Source organism: Lentinus tigrinus (assembly GCF_003813185.1).
Source record: "Lentinus tigrinus ALCF2SS1-7 unplaced genomic scaffold L226scaffold_2, whole genome shotgun sequence".
Classification (NCBI taxonomy): Eukaryota; Fungi; Basidiomycota; class Agaricomycetes; order Polyporales; family Polyporaceae; genus Lentinus; species Lentinus tigrinus.
This window is the reverse complement of record NW_027137911.1, coordinates 2,020,719-2,040,470: the sequence shown is the minus strand read 5'-3', so window position 1 is coordinate 2,040,470 and position 19,752 is coordinate 2,020,719. Positions and strand designations below refer to the sequence as shown.

General features: G+C 56.1%; 9 protein-coding genes across 9 annotated transcripts in view; 3 read left to right on the top strand and 6 right to left on the bottom strand.

The window, feature by feature from the left end:
• Window positions 1-544: 544 nt before the first annotated feature.
• On the bottom strand, window positions 545-2,683 carry L226DRAFT_452672 (AP endonuclease; the record flags this gene model as incomplete). Its single annotated transcript, XM_067675078.1, has 9 exons — window positions 545-1,019; window positions 1,090-1,198; window positions 1,242-1,267; window positions 1,325-1,356; window positions 1,469-1,614; window positions 1,655-1,773; window positions 1,835-1,918; window positions 2,063-2,230; window positions 2,289-2,683. 9 exons carry the CDS (start codon window positions 2,681-2,683, stop codon window positions 545-547), a joined length of 1,554 nt encoding a protein of 517 aa, XP_067541989.1.
• A 146-nt stretch (window positions 2,684-2,829) lies between these two features.
• L226DRAFT_608647 (uncharacterized protein) lies at window positions 2,830-3,886 on the top strand (the record flags this gene model as incomplete). The annotated part of the gene is made up of 3 exons (XM_067685952.1): window positions 2,830-3,334; window positions 3,382-3,511; window positions 3,579-3,886. Exons 1-3 carry the CDS (start codon window positions 2,843-2,845, stop codon window positions 3,884-3,886), a joined length of 930 nt encoding a protein of 309 aa, XP_067541988.1. The 5' UTR covers window positions 2,830-2,842.
• A 354-nt stretch (window positions 3,887-4,240) lies between these two features.
• On the bottom strand, window positions 4,241-6,024 carry L226DRAFT_499707 (glycoside hydrolase/deacetylase). Its single transcript, XM_067677734.1, has 13 exons — window positions 5,945-6,024; window positions 5,846-5,891; window positions 5,705-5,789; window positions 5,580-5,640; window positions 5,333-5,523; window positions 5,254-5,275; window positions 5,067-5,195; window positions 4,979-5,005; window positions 4,888-4,921; window positions 4,779-4,834; window positions 4,671-4,721; window positions 4,585-4,609; window positions 4,241-4,523 (listed from the first exon to the last, which is right to left on the bottom strand). The coding sequence occupies exons 1-13, from the start codon at window positions 5,998-6,000 to the stop codon at window positions 4,395-4,397; spliced, it is 912 nt and encodes a 303-aa protein (XP_067541987.1). The 5' UTR covers window positions 6,001-6,024; the 3' UTR covers window positions 4,241-4,394.
• Window positions 6,025-6,626: 602 nt separating this feature from the next.
• Window positions 6,627-7,824, bottom strand: L226DRAFT_542538 (uncharacterized protein; the record flags this gene model as incomplete). The annotated part of the gene is made up of 4 exons (XM_067682134.1): window positions 6,627-7,174; window positions 7,221-7,267; window positions 7,289-7,704; window positions 7,744-7,824. The coding sequence occupies 4 exons, from the start codon at window positions 7,822-7,824 to the stop codon at window positions 6,627-6,629; spliced, it is 1,092 nt and encodes a 363-aa protein (XP_067541986.1).
• A 420-nt stretch (window positions 7,825-8,244) lies between these two features.
• On the bottom strand, window positions 8,245-9,898 carry L226DRAFT_542537 (uncharacterized protein; the record flags this gene model as incomplete). Its single annotated transcript, XM_067682133.1, has 4 exons — window positions 8,245-8,568; window positions 8,625-9,254; window positions 9,305-9,588; window positions 9,637-9,898. 4 exons carry the CDS (start codon window positions 9,896-9,898, stop codon window positions 8,245-8,247), a joined length of 1,500 nt encoding a protein of 499 aa, XP_067541985.1.
• Window positions 9,899-11,578: 1,680 nt separating this feature from the next.
• L226DRAFT_529816 (cytochrome P450) lies at window positions 11,579-14,798 on the top strand. The gene is made up of 12 exons (XM_067679698.1): window positions 11,579-11,691; window positions 11,877-11,998; window positions 12,050-12,157; window positions 12,703-12,831; window positions 12,943-13,099; window positions 13,156-13,239; window positions 13,290-13,386; window positions 13,443-13,569; window positions 13,624-13,737; window positions 13,789-13,963; window positions 14,023-14,269; window positions 14,350-14,798. The coding sequence occupies exons 2-12, from the start codon at window positions 11,912-11,914 to the stop codon at window positions 14,549-14,551; spliced, it is 1,527 nt and encodes a 508-aa protein (XP_067541984.1). The 5' UTR covers window positions 11,579-11,691; window positions 11,877-11,911; the 3' UTR covers window positions 14,552-14,798.
• A 546-nt stretch (window positions 14,799-15,344) lies between these two features.
• On the bottom strand, window positions 15,345-16,270 carry L226DRAFT_608643 (uncharacterized protein). Its single transcript, XM_067685951.1, has 2 exons — window positions 15,882-16,270; window positions 15,345-15,822 (listed from the first exon to the last, which is right to left on the bottom strand). The coding sequence occupies exons 1-2, from the start codon at window positions 16,242-16,244 to the stop codon at window positions 15,454-15,456; spliced, it is 732 nt and encodes a 243-aa protein (XP_067541983.1). The 5' UTR covers window positions 16,245-16,270; the 3' UTR covers window positions 15,345-15,453.
• Window positions 16,271-16,495: 225 nt separating this feature from the next.
• On the bottom strand, window positions 16,496-17,487 carry L226DRAFT_529814 (WSC-domain-containing protein). Its single transcript, XM_067679697.1, has 3 exons — window positions 17,382-17,487; window positions 16,760-17,322; window positions 16,496-16,694 (listed from the first exon to the last, which is right to left on the bottom strand). Exons 2-3 carry the CDS (start codon window positions 17,144-17,146, stop codon window positions 16,656-16,658), a joined length of 426 nt encoding a protein of 141 aa, XP_067541982.1. The 5' UTR covers window positions 17,147-17,322; window positions 17,382-17,487; the 3' UTR covers window positions 16,496-16,655.
• A 1,589-nt stretch (window positions 17,488-19,076) lies between these two features.
• Window positions 19,077-19,752, top strand: part of L226DRAFT_477970 (uncharacterized protein) — a 1,162-nt gene continuing 486 nt past the window's right edge. The window contains exon 1 of the mRNA XM_067676774.1: window positions 19,077-19,498. Coding sequence (XP_067541981.1) covers window positions 19,091-19,498 — 408 coding nt within the window. The 5' untranslated portion in view covers window positions 19,077-19,090. The remainder of the gene's footprint in view (window positions 19,499-19,752) is intronic.

The following is a 19,752-nucleotide window of genomic DNA, read 5'->3' as shown; positions in this document are numbered from 1 at the left end:
TCCCAGTTGTGACGATTCTTCATTTCGAGGCGGACGCGCGTGCAGAAACGGAGACGATGGATGCTGGCGTCCTCGCGAGGGTGGCATTCGCCGACCCGTATCGCCCATCAGATCTCTGTCGGCGAGACGCCGCCGGGCATGGGTGCACTATGGAATGTAAGTAGTAAGACAAACAAGGTCGGATGGAGCCCACGACTGTTTCTGATGGGTCTTTGTGTTGACGACATTGTGGGTGGCCGCTTACCCGCACGAATACCAAGGTGGTGAACACGGACCCAGAGCAGTGGCTCACAAACAGGCTGACGGAGTAAAGCCGACATGAGACCGACGGGCACAACAAGGAGCGACTACGCATGGCTTCGGCAGGGGGGCCACGTACGTTTCTCTGCCGAAGGACAGCTTACCTATGTATTCGAGTACTCACCCGTTTACGTTCAGGACCTCGACATCACGCTACTGGCCTGGCTGAGATTGTCAAGTGCGGATGCTTGCATATGACATGAACCACTGGCACTTACTCCTGATAACTCGGCCCGCCCTTCGCCTAGTGTGCGGACCCACAACAGCTCTCGTCTCCATCCTGGCCCTCGTCGTGATCGTCAAGCTCATCTTCTTCCTCTTCAGTACCCTTCCTTGTCTTCCTCTTCTTCCCCTTCCGCGCTCCTCCGACGCCACCCGCCTTCTTCCCCTTCGCATCCCGCAGCTTGCTCGCCTTCGCCACTGCGTCCGCAATCTCCGCCCGACAATCCTCCAGCTCCCTCTCCTTCAGTGCTACGCCGTCCTGCGACTTGCCGTCACGTTCATCATTTTCTTTGGAGATGGGGAGGCGACCAGAGAGGCGGTTGAGCACGGACACCTCCGTGCGCCACACGCCCATGCCCTCCGCCGCGAGCCTCTCGCGGGCTGCGGCACTCCCGCTGGAGGGCACGTCGTACGCGGGCGTCTCGAGGATGAGCGGGATGTCGCGTGTGCGCGGGTCCGAGAGGATGTGTGCGAACGTGCGCAGGCCAAGGTGTCCGCTGTAGCATTCATGACGTGAGTGTTCAGTATGTCTGGAGGAATAGGAAAGGACGAGCGGTGAGGACTTACAGTCCGATATTCTCATGTCGGTCTTTCTTGCTCGCGAGTTCAGCTTTGGAGTCGTTGATGTGCATGCCGCGGAGGTAGGACATGCCGACGTCCCTGTCGAACTCGGCCACTGGAGAGTATCGCATCAGTCAACGTGTCCGTGGAGAAGAGACAAACGGTCGCAGGCGTACTTGTGGCACTGCTCAGCTCGGGTGATCAGTATCAAGCTTCACCATGGAACGACATGGCAACTCACTTCCAACCGTCTCGCGTGGTGATATCATATCCCTTTACAAGAAGGTACATTGTAAGTTGCGTCGTTCGCGCTGTACAAGATGAGGAATAGCTCACCGCAGCGAACATATGGCCTGCGTAGTATGAACGGTGAGAATCACATAACCTCCATCTTCCGTTTAGATGGACACTCACAAGTATCTAGACAGACACCGACGCGGGTCTTATCCTCGACTTGTTCGATAATGTCCCCAAGTTCTGAGAAGCGAGATCCGATAACGTTGCCTGAGCCAGCCTGAGTAACAGTGAGGCCTTGAAGGGATTGCCCACATCACGATTGGGCATCCCACACGTACCATATTTTCTAGTACGATAACGACGCTCTCGGTCTCCTTATGAGCCCGATTGATGCACTCCGCTATAAGAGCGAGCGACTGTTCAGTTGTCGCAGCGCCGACAGTAGACCCAGGACTGGCCGGGTTTGGGGACGACTGTCGTGAGGGAGGACATCATAGTGATTACAGGTACTTACTGGACGTTGTACAGTTCAAGCCCGAGCTGTTCACATCGCTTAAGGTCGTCGAGGAAGCATTGATAGGACTTCTCTCTTTTCAAGCTAAGGCATTGAAGGATAAGGCCGAGAGCAGAGTCTAGAAGAGCAACGGACGACTATCCGTATCCAAATGCTCATCCGCAGGGATGCGGAGCTCGAGCGTGACAGGCCCCTTACTCTTACGGATAGTCGTCCAGTCGAACGTACCTGTCCGGATTTCCTAGGTTTACGAGGTAGCTCCCATGTGGCAATACATGGCTGGGGGAGTATCCGAAGTCCTTCATGCGATGCTTGAATTTCGCAATAGACTCGTCTGTTAGCGGTTTTGAATCCCACTTCCTCTGTGACTTGAGGAAGATGGCGAAGGCATTCGCGCTGGCAAGCACGCGAATCACGTTTGCGATGACTAACCAAGAGCCAAAGTGCAACGTACCCAACACGTGCAGCGTTCACGATTGCGTTCTCTACCCCTCCAGCAGACGATACGTGAGGCCCGATCTTCCACCGGTTCGTCATCCGAGCAGGAAAATCTTCAGGCTTAGGCTCAGGAATCTCCTTCTTCGTCCTCATGGCCTTCTTTCGATTCGTTTGCATGTTCTTCGCGCCCTCTTCACCCTTCTGCCCCTCATCGCCAGCCTTACGAGCGCGTTTGGTCGGTCGGGGGTTGTCGTCAGGGTCAGAAACGGAGAGCGAGCTAAGAGGAGAGACGGAGCGAGAAAGCATCCCGGAAGTTGATGCAAATGAGACAGTCGCCGCTGCAGTAGCGACTCGTACAGCTAGAGCGGTTGCGAGAATAGTGAGTCGACTACTCCGTCGTCTGAGAGCCATGGCAGACCATGGTGGCCGACACAGCGACTCGGACTCTGCAGCTCCCGTGACGCGCGTATCGCGTGGCGTCACATGTCACATGACTGTCACCGCAGTATATAGGGGGGCATCCCTACAAGTTTCCTCTCTTACATCCCCCGACGAACTTCAAGCTTCAGTATGTCCTCGACGAGCCCTACCACTGACCTCATTCCATTTCGGACGTTTACCGCGCCCGAGAAGTACGGTGGTGCCCCTCTAGCTCTCGGATGCAGCCACTCCTCATGGTTCCTCGTCTTCTCGCGCCCCTATGGCATGCGGATGAAGCGCGCCGTCATGTGTCTGAACTTCATCGACCCTGCAGATCACACCACTATTGGAGGTATTTCTCCCGACACGGGCAAGTCGCGCTTCACCGTCGGAGGTAGACATGGGGAATACGTGATCGAATCCCTCCTCGCCCTTCGTGACCAGGAGGGCCATAGGCCAGTCACCGTGGTCCATCGATATCCTGCTGATCATGCACGGAGACTCCTTGCAGTCTTGGAGGTGGAGGTCCCTGATATCGAGCTCATACATGCATGCGCACGGTGCGGCCGATGGGAGGCCATGCGCAGTCCGCGCTTCCTCCGCTGCGGAGGTTGCAAGAAGAGATACTATTGTTCCGAAAAGGTATGTCCTCCTCATGTGCTAGTTGCGAAATTCTAACGACATTACAGTGCCAGAAAGATGACTGGAAACCCGCGTATCACAAGGGCGAGTGTGGTCTCCTGAAAGAGGGAAAGGATTACGAGGTCGAGAACAAGCGCAAACTACACGACAACAATTGGTTCGACAATGATCTTTTAGGTGAATTGGACGAAACTTTGATTTCTCTCGTGTTGTGTCTCTGCACTCAGATCTCTTCGCACGCCAGGCAACGACGACGACGACGACATGTATGGACGGGCAATGAACGACGGCGACTACAACTACCTCGCATATGGCAAGCGCTCCCGCCCACGCGACGTCCCTTCGCCAGCGGGCTCGCGTCCTCCGATCAACGAACGTAACATTCCGGACCTCCCGCCGCTTCCTCAGGTTGCCGGATTTGTCCCTACTGGGGACACCATGCTCGACGAGATGCTGCTTTTCGACTATATTGCGGAGCATGGGACCGAAGCACAATTGGAGGAATTGGATCGTGTGCTCGATCAGCGGTGGGGGCCAGCTGATAGCGATTAGCACTTGGTACAGGAGATGCGGGACAGGGCTGCTTCGGCTAGGGCTTTGGATAGCTTGCCTCGCCTTTAAGATCTATATCTACTGCGACTGTGCCGTGTTTGGATGTGACAGTGTGTCTTGGGGCCTTGCTAGTCACTTGCTTGTGCACATAGGCACCAGCGTTTTGCTAGCATCGCGGTATCTAGTTTGTAGGCGTGGCAATGAACGGGACTCAGTGCCAGTGCAGCACAACAGGCTTGATTAATGCGACTTCAGCTCCTTACGAAAATTGCAGACAAGCACTGTGTCCATGACTCGATCCTGGGCAGCTCCAGCCATGTGGAGGACCGCAGAGGTTGTGAACACACCAGCATTCCGACTGTAATTTCAAACCCAATTGAATTGAGGATGGCGTGAATGTGGAACTAGCTTCGCTCTTCGCCTGCACTACTTAGTTATGACATGGGATCGGGAGTATTCAAGGGCATCATAATGCCAAAGATCCGCTTTCAGCAGCGTACACTTCATCTCAAGCGTGACCTTTAGGCATGATCGCTCCTGAAGCAGGGGACACCCGGTCACGAAACTCGTTCGCCATGTCGATCATGCGGACCCATTGCACATCGGAGTGAGTATTGACCCACTCAATAAAGCGTTCCTGGGGGAACGTATTAGCGATCGACGACGCGTGCATTATATATGGATATCTGGATACGTACAAGCATGAGAAGGACGTGGGGGCGTCTGAGAGCGGCACAATACCAGTAAGTCAGACGAGATGTGAAGGACAGTACCTTGGACTCACCCGCTGACATCCGGGTGTATGGTGATTGGGAAGATAAAGTTCTCTTCCTCCCTAATGGACCGTAACAGATCAATTTCGAGACACCGCACCTCAACTCGAGATTCTTACCTGTAGAGGTAGGTAAAGGTGTCCTTCCACAATTGTTCGACGTCTCGAGTGTTGACCTATCGCACGGATCAGTCCTTGAGTCCGTTTCGTGAGATAAACATATGCGTACCCAACCATGGGAGTTAGGAGACGTTTTGACGAAGCTGCGGGGGTTAGGCATTGATCAAAAGACAAATGGAGTCAATCACTGAATTGCGCACATGAGAGGCGGCCAATCGTCGAGGTACCTGGCGAAGTACGATAGGCATGAGCAGGTTCCACAACAAACAGCGAAGCTATGACAGGTACCAGTTGGCAGGAATCTCGACCAGTCCTGTCTCTTGGCCACGGACAAGAGGCGACATCCAAGTCTCAGCCTTAGCCTGGTAATCGATTTTTGACCAGGCGTCGTCAGTGCGCAAGTAGTAGGCTTGCGAGCTGTCACGGCGCCACGCTCAGAGAAGATATTCGGAACAGGAGATCGGCATCGACATACTCGTGAGCCATGTTAGAGTGATCTAGTAAAGAGGTCAACAATATGCTGATCCACGCGCATACACGCAGCGATCGCTCACCATACACTATTCCCTTCTCCAGCAGAAGCCGCGTATTCTCCTTGCTCGTGTCCCAGCACGGGGCGCAACTACCCTTCGGAGGAATCCCGTTGTTGAACTTCGTCAGAACCTCGTAGCTGCGGTCGAGAACGTCCTTCTGCTGTTCGACAGTTAACCGGGTCTGTCGCTCATGAGTGTAACCATGGAGCCCACTACAGAGGGGTCAGCATACTGTCCCGGTAAACGAAACCGATCTGAGTGTGCGCACATCTCATGGCCGCCGTCTCGGATGGGAGCCAATTGCTCCGGGAACGTCTCGACGCTATGGCCTACACAGATATAACCATGAGTGAAACACATCATGGTCTCGGAGGAGACCAAGATTCCACCAACCAGGGATGAACCATGTCGCCTTGATATTGTACTTGTCAAACAGCTTTAGCAGGCGAGGAACGCCCACTTCCCCAGCGTACATGCCCTACAAACGGGGCAGATAACGTGAGTCTCATAGCAGGACTTGTGATAGCTACGTACTCGAGACACATCACATGGGGAGTTCTCCGCTCCCAGCGACCCAATCCTGCGAGCATATCAGTCGTCGGCGGATGAAGGACTACGTATTAGCTTGCCTACCATCCCGAAGCCGCGTCGACGTCAACTCCGAAGCCTACAAGTATCTTGCGACCCATGTCCAAGCGAACCTTGCGCGCTCGAGAAAAGCGACAAGAGGAGCCTACCTTGCGAGCCGTATATATATGCACGTCGAGTCTGTGGAGCGCATGGAAGACACGGGGCTCCGTTACTGGGAACTCCAACAGGATCCCGGTCCGATGGAACTCAGAAGCTGAAGAGAAGGAGGGGCATGCGAATATCCAAACAGTCACGCTCCCGTGCACGACTTCTGAGTTTGAGGCCGGGGAGTTCCGTTGTGCTATGGTTCTGGTCCCATATGAGCGCGAGACTGAGCCTCTTACTATCCCGAATCCAGATGAATCCGAGCCACTCCTCTTTTAGACCAGTCCCCTCGACGACTCGGATGCGCGCGGCGAGTGCTGAAATCTCCCCCCTCGGGTGCTGTCTCGGTGTCGTACCTACAAGTACCAATCTCTTCGAAAGGCTAAACAACGTCAACGCACCTTACTCTAACAGATTATGCAACATCCCGAAAGATATGGTATCGCCTGCGTATCCGAGAATGCATACGAAGTGCTATGACGCCTACGATACCGACAAACATCACTCAGGTCCTAACAACGAACGTCAGCAATGACCCGGACCCAAGCATGCACGACCGACGACACGAGGCTGACGCACCTCAAGTCACTGGCATCGCAAGCGGGTACGGGTTCTTCAACAGGCGGGTGTACTTGGCCGTCCAAGGCGAAAGCTTCACGAAACCCTTCACGAACTCCAGCAGCTCGCCCTTGATGCAGGCGGCGTGAAGTGCCAGCGGATCCATCTCACCATATTCACCCTTCGCGAAGAGCTTCTTGTACAGCTCGTCCAGCAGCTTCCACTCCTCCGCATTCTTGCAATTCCCGAAGCCGTAGTCGCACATGACCGCCGGCTCGGGGAGCGGAGGCTGGTCGGGGCTGGCGGAGGCAACCTGGTCGACGTACTGCTTCAGACTCCACACCGACTTGAATACGATGGGAGAGCCGGACATGACGTCCAGAAAGAGCCGGTCGCGGGCGACAGAGACTATGCCGTGACGGGCGAAGAGGGCAGGGATGGAGGAAGCTTCGTACGCCTCGCGGGGCTCCTCGAAGGTGCAACACCTGATGAGCTCTGCGTAGCTGCGGCTATACCTGAGCTCGTGCCCGGCCACGAAGCCGAATGTGAGCCACGGCACCTGATCTGGGGCTGGATGCATCCCAGTAAGGATCGTAGAGACAAAGAAGAATGCGACGCCCTTGTGTTTGGGAAACTTCGGCGCGGATGGTAGGCACGCTGACGCTCGAAGAGCCGCCAGCATACGACCAACCGTTCCGGAACATGGCGTCGACTACCCCTTCTGCTTGGCGCGCCGCAGTGTCTTCGTCGATAGCGGAACCATCGAAGATATTCTCATGCTCCAGGAACCACGTATAGTACGCGCCTCTGTCCTGCGGCCGGACGTTTTCGAATGCCTGCTTGATGCCCTCCGCGAGGCGGCCCTCCTTCTGCCACTTCCGCAAGTCCGAGAGCGTGACTTCGAGGTAACGGATAAGTCCTTGGTAGAGCCCGCATAGCTTGCTCCCAGAGTCTTCCCCTAGGAGCCGCTCCGCCCTATTGAAACCGTAGTCGACACGGGTCTGGTAGTCGACAGGGACAAGGTCACGGCCCAAGTCGCGCGCAAGGTAGTAAACTGTGCTGATGGGCTTTCCAGTGTTGCAATCGAAGACGTGGAATCTCTAATCATCGTTCTGGCAACTGGAGATGCAGTATCAGACCTTGCGACATCCGGCCCAACGCGTCAAGTTCGACGGAGTCTCTTCACAGCCCACGTAGCCGCAGCGCTCGTTGTCCGCCATCTGCTAGCCACGTCAATACTCGGGAATCACATGTATGAAGCGATGGAGATACTCACCTGTTGTGTTGTGGGGGATGTGTGATGGAAGAGGGCGCAGGGGAGACGACTTATATCCACTAGATGGAAGCTGGTGCTGTGGTTGATTATGCGATCCAAGAAGCCAACCTTAACAACAGTAACTCGACAACTCTGCCCAGAGAGAAGGCAGCTCAACAGCCGTGAACATTAAACCTCAAGGCCTCAAGACGTCAACGGTGAGTCGAGCGCTCGCTAGATTTGATTGCGTGCGGAGACATAGCAGAAAGACTCATCATCCTGTCACGATTGGACGCAGAGTTCAGTTGGAAGCGAAACATGACCTCGCAATAAGGGCAGGAGACAGGAGACACACTCGCCCGAACCTGCAAGCGCAAAGCGCACCTCACGCCTTCCGCCTCCGTTTCCGCGGCCGCTTCCCCTGCTGCTGCTCATCCGTTTCGCGTCCATGCCCGTCTCCGTCCCCGCCTCCCGCCCCAACCAGCTGAGCGATCGCCTTGCGCACGGCCTCGCGCCGGACCTTCTCTGGCACCTTGTTCCAGTACAGTTCTTCCCTTTCACCGTCGACAACCTCTGCCGAGATCGGTCTCTCGTCGCCTGACGCAGGCGAGCCCGCGTTATCAAGTCCCTGGCGCTGCACGACCGGACGGTCGCCAAACGCAGATACGAGGGTCTGCGCGTGTTGGGGTGAGGAGAGACGGAGATGGCACTGTCCGCGCGCTCAGAATCAGCACTTAGCACCGAGTGAAGGTTAGGAAGACGAACCGAAGTCATGCCCTTGTTGTAGTCGACGTAGTCCAGAGCGGACGTCGAATCAGACGCGCTGCCGAACGCGTGTGCGACGAAGAGCGCCTTGAGCGTCGTCTTGTTCGTCTCGGGGTGCACGTTCCGCACGAACACTAGACAGCCAGGCGGGAAGGGCGCGGATAGATCGAGAGCAGCGTTTAGCTTCGGTGCTTGCAAGCCCACGTCCGTGTCCGTGTCCGCCTCGTCCTGTATGTTGTCGCCCTTCGCCCGCGGGGGAGCGTCGACTCTACTAGCATCGGACATCTCGTCGAGGAGTCGCTGCCTGTACGCGAGGTACTCCTCCTTCAGTTCGTCCCATCGGGCCTTGGGCAACACCCGGAACCCGAACTTGACCGCCTCGTGGGCTGCGCTCGATCCCTCAGGCGCAAACGTCCGTCGTGGATGCCAGGGCCAGTCGTTCACGAGTTGTGTCACTACCTCATCGTTGGAGAAGGTAACGAGGGCAAAACCCTTGCATTTCGGCGCGTCTCCGGGTCTGTCGAGATGGTGTGGTGGGAGAGTGATGCTCTGTACGTCTGAGTGGCCAGAAAGGAAGGAAGCAAAGTGGAATATGCCCGGGATTGTACGGGAAGACAATGGTATGCTCTCCTGCCGCCAAGTTGGCATGTGTGGGACACGGGATGCGACTAGACACGTACCATGTATACCGTCCGCGCCTCCCATTCGTTCCTTGTCGAGTTGCGTACACGCGTAAGAGCTTCGCTCCAGTCCCTCCGTCGTATCTCGTACCCACCCGACTCGTCCCTCGACGATGATTCCTTGCCGTACCACGCGGCCTTGCTCGGCGACGACACCAACATACGGACTTCGAGCGGACAGTCGGCTTGAGCGCGTATTGCTCTGATGAGCATTGGCTCGGCGGGCCTCACCGGAAGGTGGGATATGTACGGTGATTGTTGTAGGACATAGCTGAGAGGAATCCCTGGATGAAGATCAGCTCTCACTGCCGGTATAAGGCAGATGCACGTACATCCTTCGTCTGCTGACGCGACAGCCCTCCGGAGGTCTACGTTTGCCCAAAGGCTGTGATCAGAGAGCGACAGCCAGAGTAAGGCAACGAGGTCCTCATTCTTCACGGCGACACTTTCGTCTGTGCTTCTTCCTTTGCCTTTGGTATCTGGTAGATGGTCTGGAGGGGGAGGACGTGCCGCAGACGTGGAAGCAACAGGAACCGATGTCTGGGTCGGCCGATGGGTCTTCTGGGCGACCTTTCGAGGCACGAACTGAAACATAGACAGCGAGCGCGGACACAAGCTCGGACACGGACGCAGAGGAGGACGAGAAGAGAATACAAGTCGCAAATGTACTAGTATTGTTGTAAGTAAAGATTACCCGATTACCCAGACATAAGACTACAAAATGACCCGGCTACACTTATCAAGGAGTCTACTTATCCTACGTACGCTCTTATATAAGGATGTCTCAATATTTGCGACTAATTGAATAAACGATGTTGTACTTTTACATCATCGTGAGGGCTTTGAAGTCATCTTCAGGGACCGTAACTCTATCAAGTCGAAAGCTGATTATGCAGTAGGCCAGAGTGATAATGAGATAGTCTGTGCGGTCGAGAAAGCCCCTAGTACCTCGCGTCCCGGGAAAGAGCTCATGAAGACGGACGAAAGTTGAGTTTCGCGAAGTGCGGAGGCGCATTTCTACTACAGTGCCACCACGTCAGAAGCGACAGACATGATGATGCCTGAGCACTTTAGGAACGCGGCGACGACCTTGCTCCGCACCGGGGTGGTTATCGGAGCATAGTAGTCATACGAGGGCTTCACAGCCTTTTGGGTGTGCGACAGCCGGGAGGGTACCGTTGCTGACAACGGCAGATGACCGACAGTTTGTGGGGTTGCTTCCTACGCGTAAGCCACGATTGGAGGACTGGTAACCTGGTGGGCTATATGACCGAGTCAACGAGATGTTGAGGAGGGAGTCCTAGAGCTGTGCTAAGACGGCTTGAACACGATCCGCCGTGTCCGGTCTCGGGAGTGGGATCGGGCTGAGGGTAAAGAGAGAATGGTAGAAGTCACTCCACCAAGATGCGTAACCGCGTCAGGATAGGTACCAGGCTTCCGGTATTTGCAGCCAGGGCAAGTGAAGGGCGGTCGTGAAGGACGTAGTCCAAACTCAGGGTTTACCCAGGCTTTCGGTGCAGATGCAATCATGGTTGAGTTGTGAATTGTGCGATGACCCTTACGAAAGCCGCTCCGACCGTCTGGGAGCGCATCCGCTGAATTCATCCCATTCGCGGAGTCGACGGTCGACGAGGAGGGTCATTGTCTCCATAAAAGACCTTCCTAGCATGATCTCTTAGATTCCGAGTCGACTTTGTGAGGTTTCTTGACTGCTGCAACGATAGCCGTGAGCCAATCCTGAGGGATCCGAAGGCTGTTGACATTGACACAGAGTTGGAACCGATCACGTACATGGCACCTCCGAACGCACTTCCTTGGTAAAGTTTCATAGGATCTGTTCTTCCGGATGTGAGCTTGCGCGTTCAATTTCATTGAGAGTGAAAGAACGGGATAAGTCGGACGACTCGAGGTTCGCGGTCAAGGTTCCTGGTCAAGGGGCAGAGGCGTCACGCCCGGACGATCCAGGAACGGGTCACATCATCACAGGGGAAAGTCACACTCCGCGATGATGGGTGGGCGCGACGCGGGAGCTGGTGGTGAGCTTGGCCTCATTGAGAGTAAGGCGGACGGTAGCCTGCGCTGCGACCACACCACATGTATCTCGCCCAACGACTTCCCGCCTCCAGCCCGGCTCTTCTGGCCCGGTCCTCCTCTTTCATTTCCTCCATCTGCCTCGTCCCTCCCCCGCGCGGAGTCCTCGCTGTCGCTTACAGCCAGACTAGAAGCTCGGTCCAACCCCGCTGCCGATCTCCCAGCACTGGCTATTAAGCCCAACACTTCGTCTTTCTCCCCGACGATCCCAACCTTGTCGCCACCGCGAAGGGAAGCCCTGTTTCCGCAAGGGGGCAGCTGCACGTTTCTGTCACTGTGCTGACACTTTTACGAAGGTATGTACATCGCTTGCCTTTTGCATCATCCGGGGTTTCCGCCTCCGGGGAGGGCTAGGATGAGATCGGTGGATGGGATGTGACGGGACCCGGGGGACACGTACCTCAGGAATATCCACCTTCTCCCACCTACGTTCATACACTCAATTCACCCCGACATTGACCAGCTTCCACTCCTCGCACAGCTTCCGACTTCTCGTCCTCGGCAAACAAGATTAGCATGCCCGATCACGATTCCTGGCAGTTCGCGACTGCCTTCGCGGCACTCCTCCTCCTCGTCTACCTTGTCAGACGCCATCTCGACCCGGTACGTTGCAGGTGTTCGTGGATATCGTACGCAGCTGATCTGTTGTCGCAGTTGCGCTCTATCCCGACGATTGGCCCATCTGCCCCGTTGCTGTCCTATGTAGGCGCGATTCGGTATCTCTTCGATCTGGAGGGCATGGTTCGAGAAGGTTACATGAAGGTGCGTCTATATCTATCCTGTCTGATGTCCACGATTCCTCTCCTCCTATGACGACCAAGCGTAAGCGTGTCTGTCATACCTTCTCGCATGTCTCTCTGGGGTACACGGCTGAGTACGGTAGGCCGGTTCGTGACAAGAGCTGCCGAAGTAGAAGTTGCCTGACCGTCCGTGCTTGAGACTTTTCTCCTCCCTGTTCCGCTGCGTAATCTTTGACCGTACACGCGGCACAAGGTACGGCATGTGAGGATTGTTCATGAGCACGCGAGGATCTGCAGGTGCAGGTACCTGGTGCAGCGCCGAGTCGCGACATCTTGGCATAAGTATATAGCGGACGTACACTCAACGCTTGCTCAAGTGCAGCGAGATGTCGTCGGCCAGTTGGACTGCTACACAATGTGTCCGTCGGAGCTTGACCATGCTTGAACCAGGCTCCATCCGACAGTGTCTCTATTTCCATCACAAGCGTGACACAGCTGCTATTTTGCAATAATCGTCTCAAGCCGTTTTCTCTTGGCACTGGAATTTGTACTGAACACTGTCCACAGTACTATGGGACGATCTTCAAAGTCGCCATGCTCGACGGCTGGCTCGTCATCTTCACCGGCCCTAAGCTCATCGACGAGTTGCGCCGGAGTCCGGAGGAGGAGCTCTCTGCCAACGAGGGTGTTGCCGAGGTGAGCCAATTCAATCTCTGCGCCCCTGCTACGTCATTACCTTGCCCGGAGCGTGACGGTTTCCTTGAGAGTTTGTGCCTGATGCGCGCTCGTACCTCGCACTATCAATAGGTCCTGCAACTGCGGCATACGCTCGGTCCTGGCGTGGACGATCAGTTTCATGTTGCCGTGGTGCGTGACAAGCTCACGAGGAACCTGGCCACGTTATTCCCGGATGTACTGGACGAGATCGCAGTCTCGTTCAGCGAGTACATACCCACGACCGAAGGTGAGCTACCCGTTTGCACCATGTACTCATGGCTTGACTGACCGGGCTGCGTCCAGAATGGACGGAAGTTTGTATCTGGCCTGTTGTGCAGAAGGTGATCGCGCGCGCAAGCAACCGCGTCATCATCGGTCTTCCCCGCTGTACGTCTGTAGTCTTGTTCAACAGTACGCCCGGTGCTGAATATGCCCAGGTCGAGATCAAGCGTACCTGGATGTTGCTATCAACTTCACGAACGACGTATTCGCGTCTTCGTTCCTGATCAACTTGTTCCCCGAGTTTCTGAAGCCGTACGTGCGCCCGGTCATTCACGGCTCCGCCGCTGAAGCTGACTCGGTCTCGGCAGTCTCATAGGCAAGGCAGTACCCATGGTGTCTAAGAACAAGAAGCGCCTGATGCCGATGGTCATTCCCATGCTTCACGAGCGGCAGCGCATGATGGAGACCCATGGTGACGAGTGGGAAGGCAAGCCGGTACGTTTTGTTGAACACATGAGGTATCGTGCACCTTACCCGCCTTGAGCACAGCACGATTTGCTCCAGTGGCTCCTCGAGGAGGCCCGTGTGAAGGGTACGCCATTCGACCACATCGTCGAGAAGGTCCTTCTCGTCAACTTCGGTGCCATCCACACGTCGAGCGGGGTGCGTACTGTTTCTGACCGTTGCCTGGGCTTGCACTCACGGCCCGCTCAGGCGTTCACACATGCCCTGTACAACGTCTCTGCGTATCCTCAATACATCGAGCCGCTGCGCGAGGAGATCGAGGCCATCGTCGCGCAGGACGGGTGGAGCAAGGCGTCGCTCGGGAAGATGCGCAAGCTCGACAGCTTCTTCAAGGAGACACTACGTCTCACCGACGGCTCTCTCCGTGCGTCCTTCCTTCCCTGTGCCTCCCTGCTGCAGAGTGCTCACACGTATGTCGCCCAGTGAACATCTTCCGCAAGGCCGCGAAGGACGTCACGCTTTCCGACGGGACGCGCATACCGAAGGGCACGCTCGTGGCAGCGGCGTCGGTCACGGCACATACGGACGACGCGAAGTACGCGGAGCCGGACGTGTTTGACCCGTTCCGGTTCGCGCGGATGCGCGAGGGCGGCGTGGAGGACTCGCTGAAGCACCAGCTCGTGAACACTTCCCTGGACTTTTTGCCGTTCGGACATGGGAAGCATGCGTGGTGAGTGCAGTGTTGCGTCTTTCGAGGTCCTCCCTCCTCCCACTGACTGCATGCTCGTGAACCATTTCTCGCGCGTACAGCCCGGGTAGGTTCTTCGCGGCGAACGAGATCAAGACGATGATGGCGTACCTCCTGCTCAACTACGACATGAAGTTCGCGGAGGAGAGCAAGCGGCCGGCGAACATCCGCTTCGGGCCTGCGAATCTGCCGTCCATGAGCGCGAAGGTGCTGTTCAGGAAGCGGAGGCCCGGGCGAGAGGGGTATACGAATAGTGCGTCATGACTCACGACTGCATGAGCGGTTGATGAATGCCTCTTTACGACACGACTGCCGATGTTGTATCTGGATTCACTTGGGCCCATACTGTACGGCACTTTGCTGGATAGAGGTCAGGACGTGTGCATGTGTGTGCTGATGAGGTCAATGTCTCCAATCGAGATGCATTGGTACAGTAAGCAGTGCGCTGGCCACAGATACCTTGAGGTATGTCAGAGGTCTGCTCATTTAGTTCTAAAGTCAGATACAGGTATATCTTGTTCAGATGGTGACGATGTCCTTGCTGTGTGTAAGTACCAGGTAAGTACTTCTCCATGATAGCAAGCGTTCAGTACACTCGAGTTCGGGAACATGCGGCTTATTGTCCCTACAACGCGTTTGTACTCCACTGATCACACACTCTCTCGTCACGATCTCCAACGCGTTTGCGAGCGCGAGCCACATGCCGTTGGCTTTCTTGGTGAATTCTACTTCCTGTGCAATCGACGTTCTGACCAGCATACAATCTGGTTGCCTCCCGGCGAGAATCCGGCTCAACCTCCTCAATCCAGCTCTGTGGACCCAGAGGTCTTGAGGCTGTACATTTTAATCAGGTGCTGGTCAGGCGAGTTATCGCCGGTGGGGATGAAGCCAGGAGAGAGGCCGTTGTGTCTGTATATGCATGCATCGTCACTCCGATGTGCCATGGTCGGCATAATCGACATGGCGAACGAGTTTCATGAACAAGTGTCTCCCACTTCAGCAACGGTCAGGCCTAAAGGTCGCGTTTGAGATGAAGTGTCCGCTTCTGGACGCGGGTCTTTGGTATCATGATGCCTTTTAATTAATGCTCCAAATCGTATGCGGCAGTTAAGTAGTACAGGCAAACAGCGCAGCTAGTTCCAAATTCCTCATCAATCCTCCTCAACTCAATACGGGTTGAAGTCAGAGTACTGGTGAACCCACAGCCTCTGCGGTCCTCCACACAGCTGCAAAGCCCCGGGGTAGAGCGTCGGACACAATGCTTGTTCGCATTCTTCATAAGGAACCACGTTTGCAGAAAAGTTCAAGCCTGTCGCGCTGCACTGGCACTGAGTCCCGTTCAGCGCCACGCCTGCAAACCGGATACCGCGATGCTGGCAAAACATGTTGCATTGGTCCACGACGTCGGTGTCGGGGGAGAAGGTCTGCGTGATAATGGGGCGGTCGAACGCGGGTGTATCGGGAGTGTCGACGTAGCAGCCCCCCACAACCCAGGAGGTGTTGGGGTTCCCGGGCAGCTCGGGTGACTGATATATCTGTTGGGTGAGGGTTAGGTTGAAGTACCACCATGTCGTCTCTGCGAGAGTGAGCGTACTTGGATGCGCCAGGGCCCGCCACACGAGGTCACAAAATCTCCCGAGCACGGCATATCGCACTCCGACACGTCCGAGGCGTTCGGCGCAGCCGCGAGGTCGGTCCCGCAATGGCACTCGTTGCCATTCTCGACGCCGGCGTAGCGGATGTTGTAGCCAGAAGCGTCGCAGAGCTCGATGCATCCCGGGACGGTCAGCGTGGATGACACAGTTGTGTTAACATTGCGGAAGATGCGGGACGGGAAGTCCACGGCGCAGGGGAAGGGTTCCCACCATCCTAGAGGAATCCAAGGAGGTACAAACTGAGAGAGAACGCCTCGTATGATAGCAACGATGATTATCGTGAGCAGGAAGCTGTTGAACATGATGGTAGAAGCAAGTTGGCTGGGTGGCGCACCGGAACCCCCCCCCCCCTCAATCACACATTTATATCGAGTGTTATGTGCCGCGGATCAAACGAGGTACAATATCGTGCTCTAGGTTTTGCCCGAGAGCCAGCCAGAAGAGCTTTTGAAGTCCTATGTCGTCGAGACCGCATCTCCCAGGTACATCAGACAAAGGCGGATGCTGACAAACAACAGGTCCCAGACAGCTCGTTGACATGATATTGATGAGGTTCCCGAGTGCAAGTTCTCCACTATGATGTTTCGCATATGACTGGGAGCCACTATAATACAAAGGCCAACACTTCCGCCGGTTCAATCCTCCGATTCGCGAGCCGATCCGCAGAGCCGTGGTAAGTCCGTTCGAAACAAGTGGACAGGGCGGGTCATGCATCACGCCCCACAGCGAGGCAGTCCAGTGCACAAGTAGATCTACACGGATGGGAACCATATCAGTCCGAGTTCCAGGTTCAATCAAAACGTCGGAGGCCACGTACCTGAATACGCCACGAGCCCCCGCACGCGAGGTTGGGATCGCCCGAGCACGGCAAGTCGCACTCAGAGACTGGGGCTTGGGGAGGAGGGCCAAGTGGCTGCAACCCTATACCGCAATGGCACTCATTGCTGTACTCGACGCCGGCCCATAGGTATAGTTGGGCATCGCAGTGCTCGATACAGGCCGCGGGGGTGTTGTTGCTCGATTGCGTGATGACGTCGTCCACAATGACGCGTGAAGGATTATCGACGACACATGCATACCAGGTGGTCCAACCGAAGGGGAGGGTTGGAGGGTCGAAGGAGTACACATAGACGGGGAGCGCAAGTGCGATCAGAGTCAAGGGAGTAAACCTCATCCTAGTAGAGTGAGAGGCGAAGGTGAGCATAGAGGCTCAGCGGAGTCCTGGGGCGCAAACTCTTCTTGTTATACCATCGACGAAAGACCTGTCGTAGCGGTACCAAGGTGGACAAGCATTGCGACAACTGCAGCGGGGAAGGAGTTCCAGGTTGATATGACTCGCCCTGGTTGGCGTGTAGCTCAGCAGATCACGCAATCAAGCTTCTGTTGCGCCCGTCAAGTTACACGAACCATAAGAGCAGCTGACTGTATAAATTGCTCACCTGGACACGAGCTCGGGCATAACGCGCATCGATATCTCCTCACTGGCAGGTAAGGCACGTTCAAGTGAACCCGGCACGCATGGCGAGACTCAACGGTGACGCAACAGGAACCCCAGCAGTCATCTAGCCAGGATTGCCCAACAGTGAATATAGAGCAGGTCCTCGCAAGTCTGAGATAGTCATACAGAGTCAGAATAAGGGTTCGTAGGATTCAGCAAGGTCTGCGAATCCAGAGACTCAGAGTCGGCAATCTCCGATCTGCAATCATCTCCGCTCGAATTGGGGTCGGCCATCATCTTTACCTCGACCACTTACCACTACCGTCTATGCTAATGCCATGGCACCCCATACCTCAATGATATGTGTGTTCTTTGTGCACTCTACGATGCGTTACTGACTATTGAGCATCCTGAGGAGTTCACACCGACTTGTCGCATACTCGCATGCCACGGGACACCTCGCCTTTGGTGGCCGCATACCTGCCCCCAAGAACCCACCGTACAAGAAAGAACTGGGCTTCATTTGCTTACCAGCACCCGCTTGCGTTGCTATGAACCAGCTATGGCTAGACACTCTGGAGCGTATGTCTGGGGAGCTCCGACGACAAACTGACACCATTGTCACCGTCTCCAGTGGCGCCACGCACTAGTACTGCACTCGCATCTCGGCATTATCCTGGATGAAGAAAGGTTCCTTCCGCACTCCTTCAACACTACATATATAGGACAGCATGCAAGGTCCGACTCCTGCCCAGCCCTTGAAGATGCCAACTCCGTCCGCTCTATCCGCCGTTGTCGCGCTTGGCCACCAGTCAGGAGAACTCTCTCGACACGCTACTGACGCACCTGGTGAGTTTATGACATATCCGAACTCAAACCTACGTCTGGCGGTGGTTCAGCAAAGCACTCAGCAACAGCAATGCCTCTGCACAAAGCCGCTACGGGTTAGAAATGAAAAGGTCGACTCGTCGGCTTGTCAGTATAGGTGAGTACCAGCTTCTCGTTCTAGTGCTTCTTTAAGAACCTGCATGTTCACGCATGCAGATTGAAAGTTGCACCCTGTCGAAACAACCTAGAACGCGACGACGAACTTAGAACATACAGTACCTTCAACGTCACCTGCAGCGCTTCAAGCTGACCCGTCCGCCCCCGCAGTCCGGCCGCGCCGCAGACATGAACGCATACTTCGAGTCCGCCTGCATGCACAATCGAGTGTCTACTCTATGATTCCATCTATAGACGACTGTATTCGCGACACCGACAAGGTTGTCCGGTGACCCTCCAGCTTGACCCCTCCCTGACGGAGTGGCAAGTTGTATCGCGCGGGTGCACTCCCCACACACCTGGTGCTGTCGAGGCGTCCACTGACACTGACAAAAGCCCCTGGGTAGTAGGTCCGTTGAATGCACTCGTGGTTCCTGGCCGACCTGCCTGTCAACAGTCAACATGCTGCCCCGCTAACGCCGCCCACGCTGCCGAAGTGCCCCTCTTCGCGTGTCTCGAGCGTCCGCGGCCGGAACGAGCACCTGAGCGCGTCGCTCCAGCTCAGCACGAGTCTCTATCTCTCGGCACGTCGCCCAGCTCGGCAGCCCTCCTATAACACCCCCAGTCACCTCCAGCTACTTTCAGCGCGCATACATACTCACGACCCCTCAGTACCAGTACCCACTGCTCAGTACTCAGTTCTCGCGCTCGCGCAATCGCATCACAATGCCCACCATCTCATTCACAACAACATCAACAGCAACCACCCTCCTCCTCCTGGGCCTCCTCCTCACCTCACCCTCCCCCGCACGCGCCTTCGACCCGCCCCCCATCCCCCTCAACTGGACGACCCAATACCCTTGCGCAATCGACACCCCCGCGCGCGTCCTCACCGGCGTCTCCACCTACCTGCTCCCCGCCAGCAACACCCCCGCGGCGTGCATCGCGCTCTGCGACGCCGCGGACTTCACCTACGCGGGCGTCGAGTACGCGGACGAGTGCCACTGCGGCACGGGGCTCGTGAGCACGGGGGTGGAAAGCGCCCCGGTCGCGGAGTGCGATATGGGGTGTACGGGCGATGCGGATTTGTCGTGTGGGGGGGCGTGGAGGATCCAGGTGCGTATCCTGACTCTCGTCGTTCGTTGTTCGTTGTGTGGCCCTGTGCTCGGTGCTCAGTGCTCGGTGCTCGATGCTCGGTGCTCGGTGCTGCTCCGAGTCGTGCTGCTTCGGCCGCCAGCTCGAGCCCGAGCTTCCGGCTCGCCGCTCGAGTACTACAATAGCAGTATTAGTAGCACGCAGCAGCTGTGGCGTCGCGCCCCCACCCCGCACTGCGCACTGCCCGCACTGTCCCCCTCCCCCTTCACCTTTCCCTTTTCACCCATCCTTTC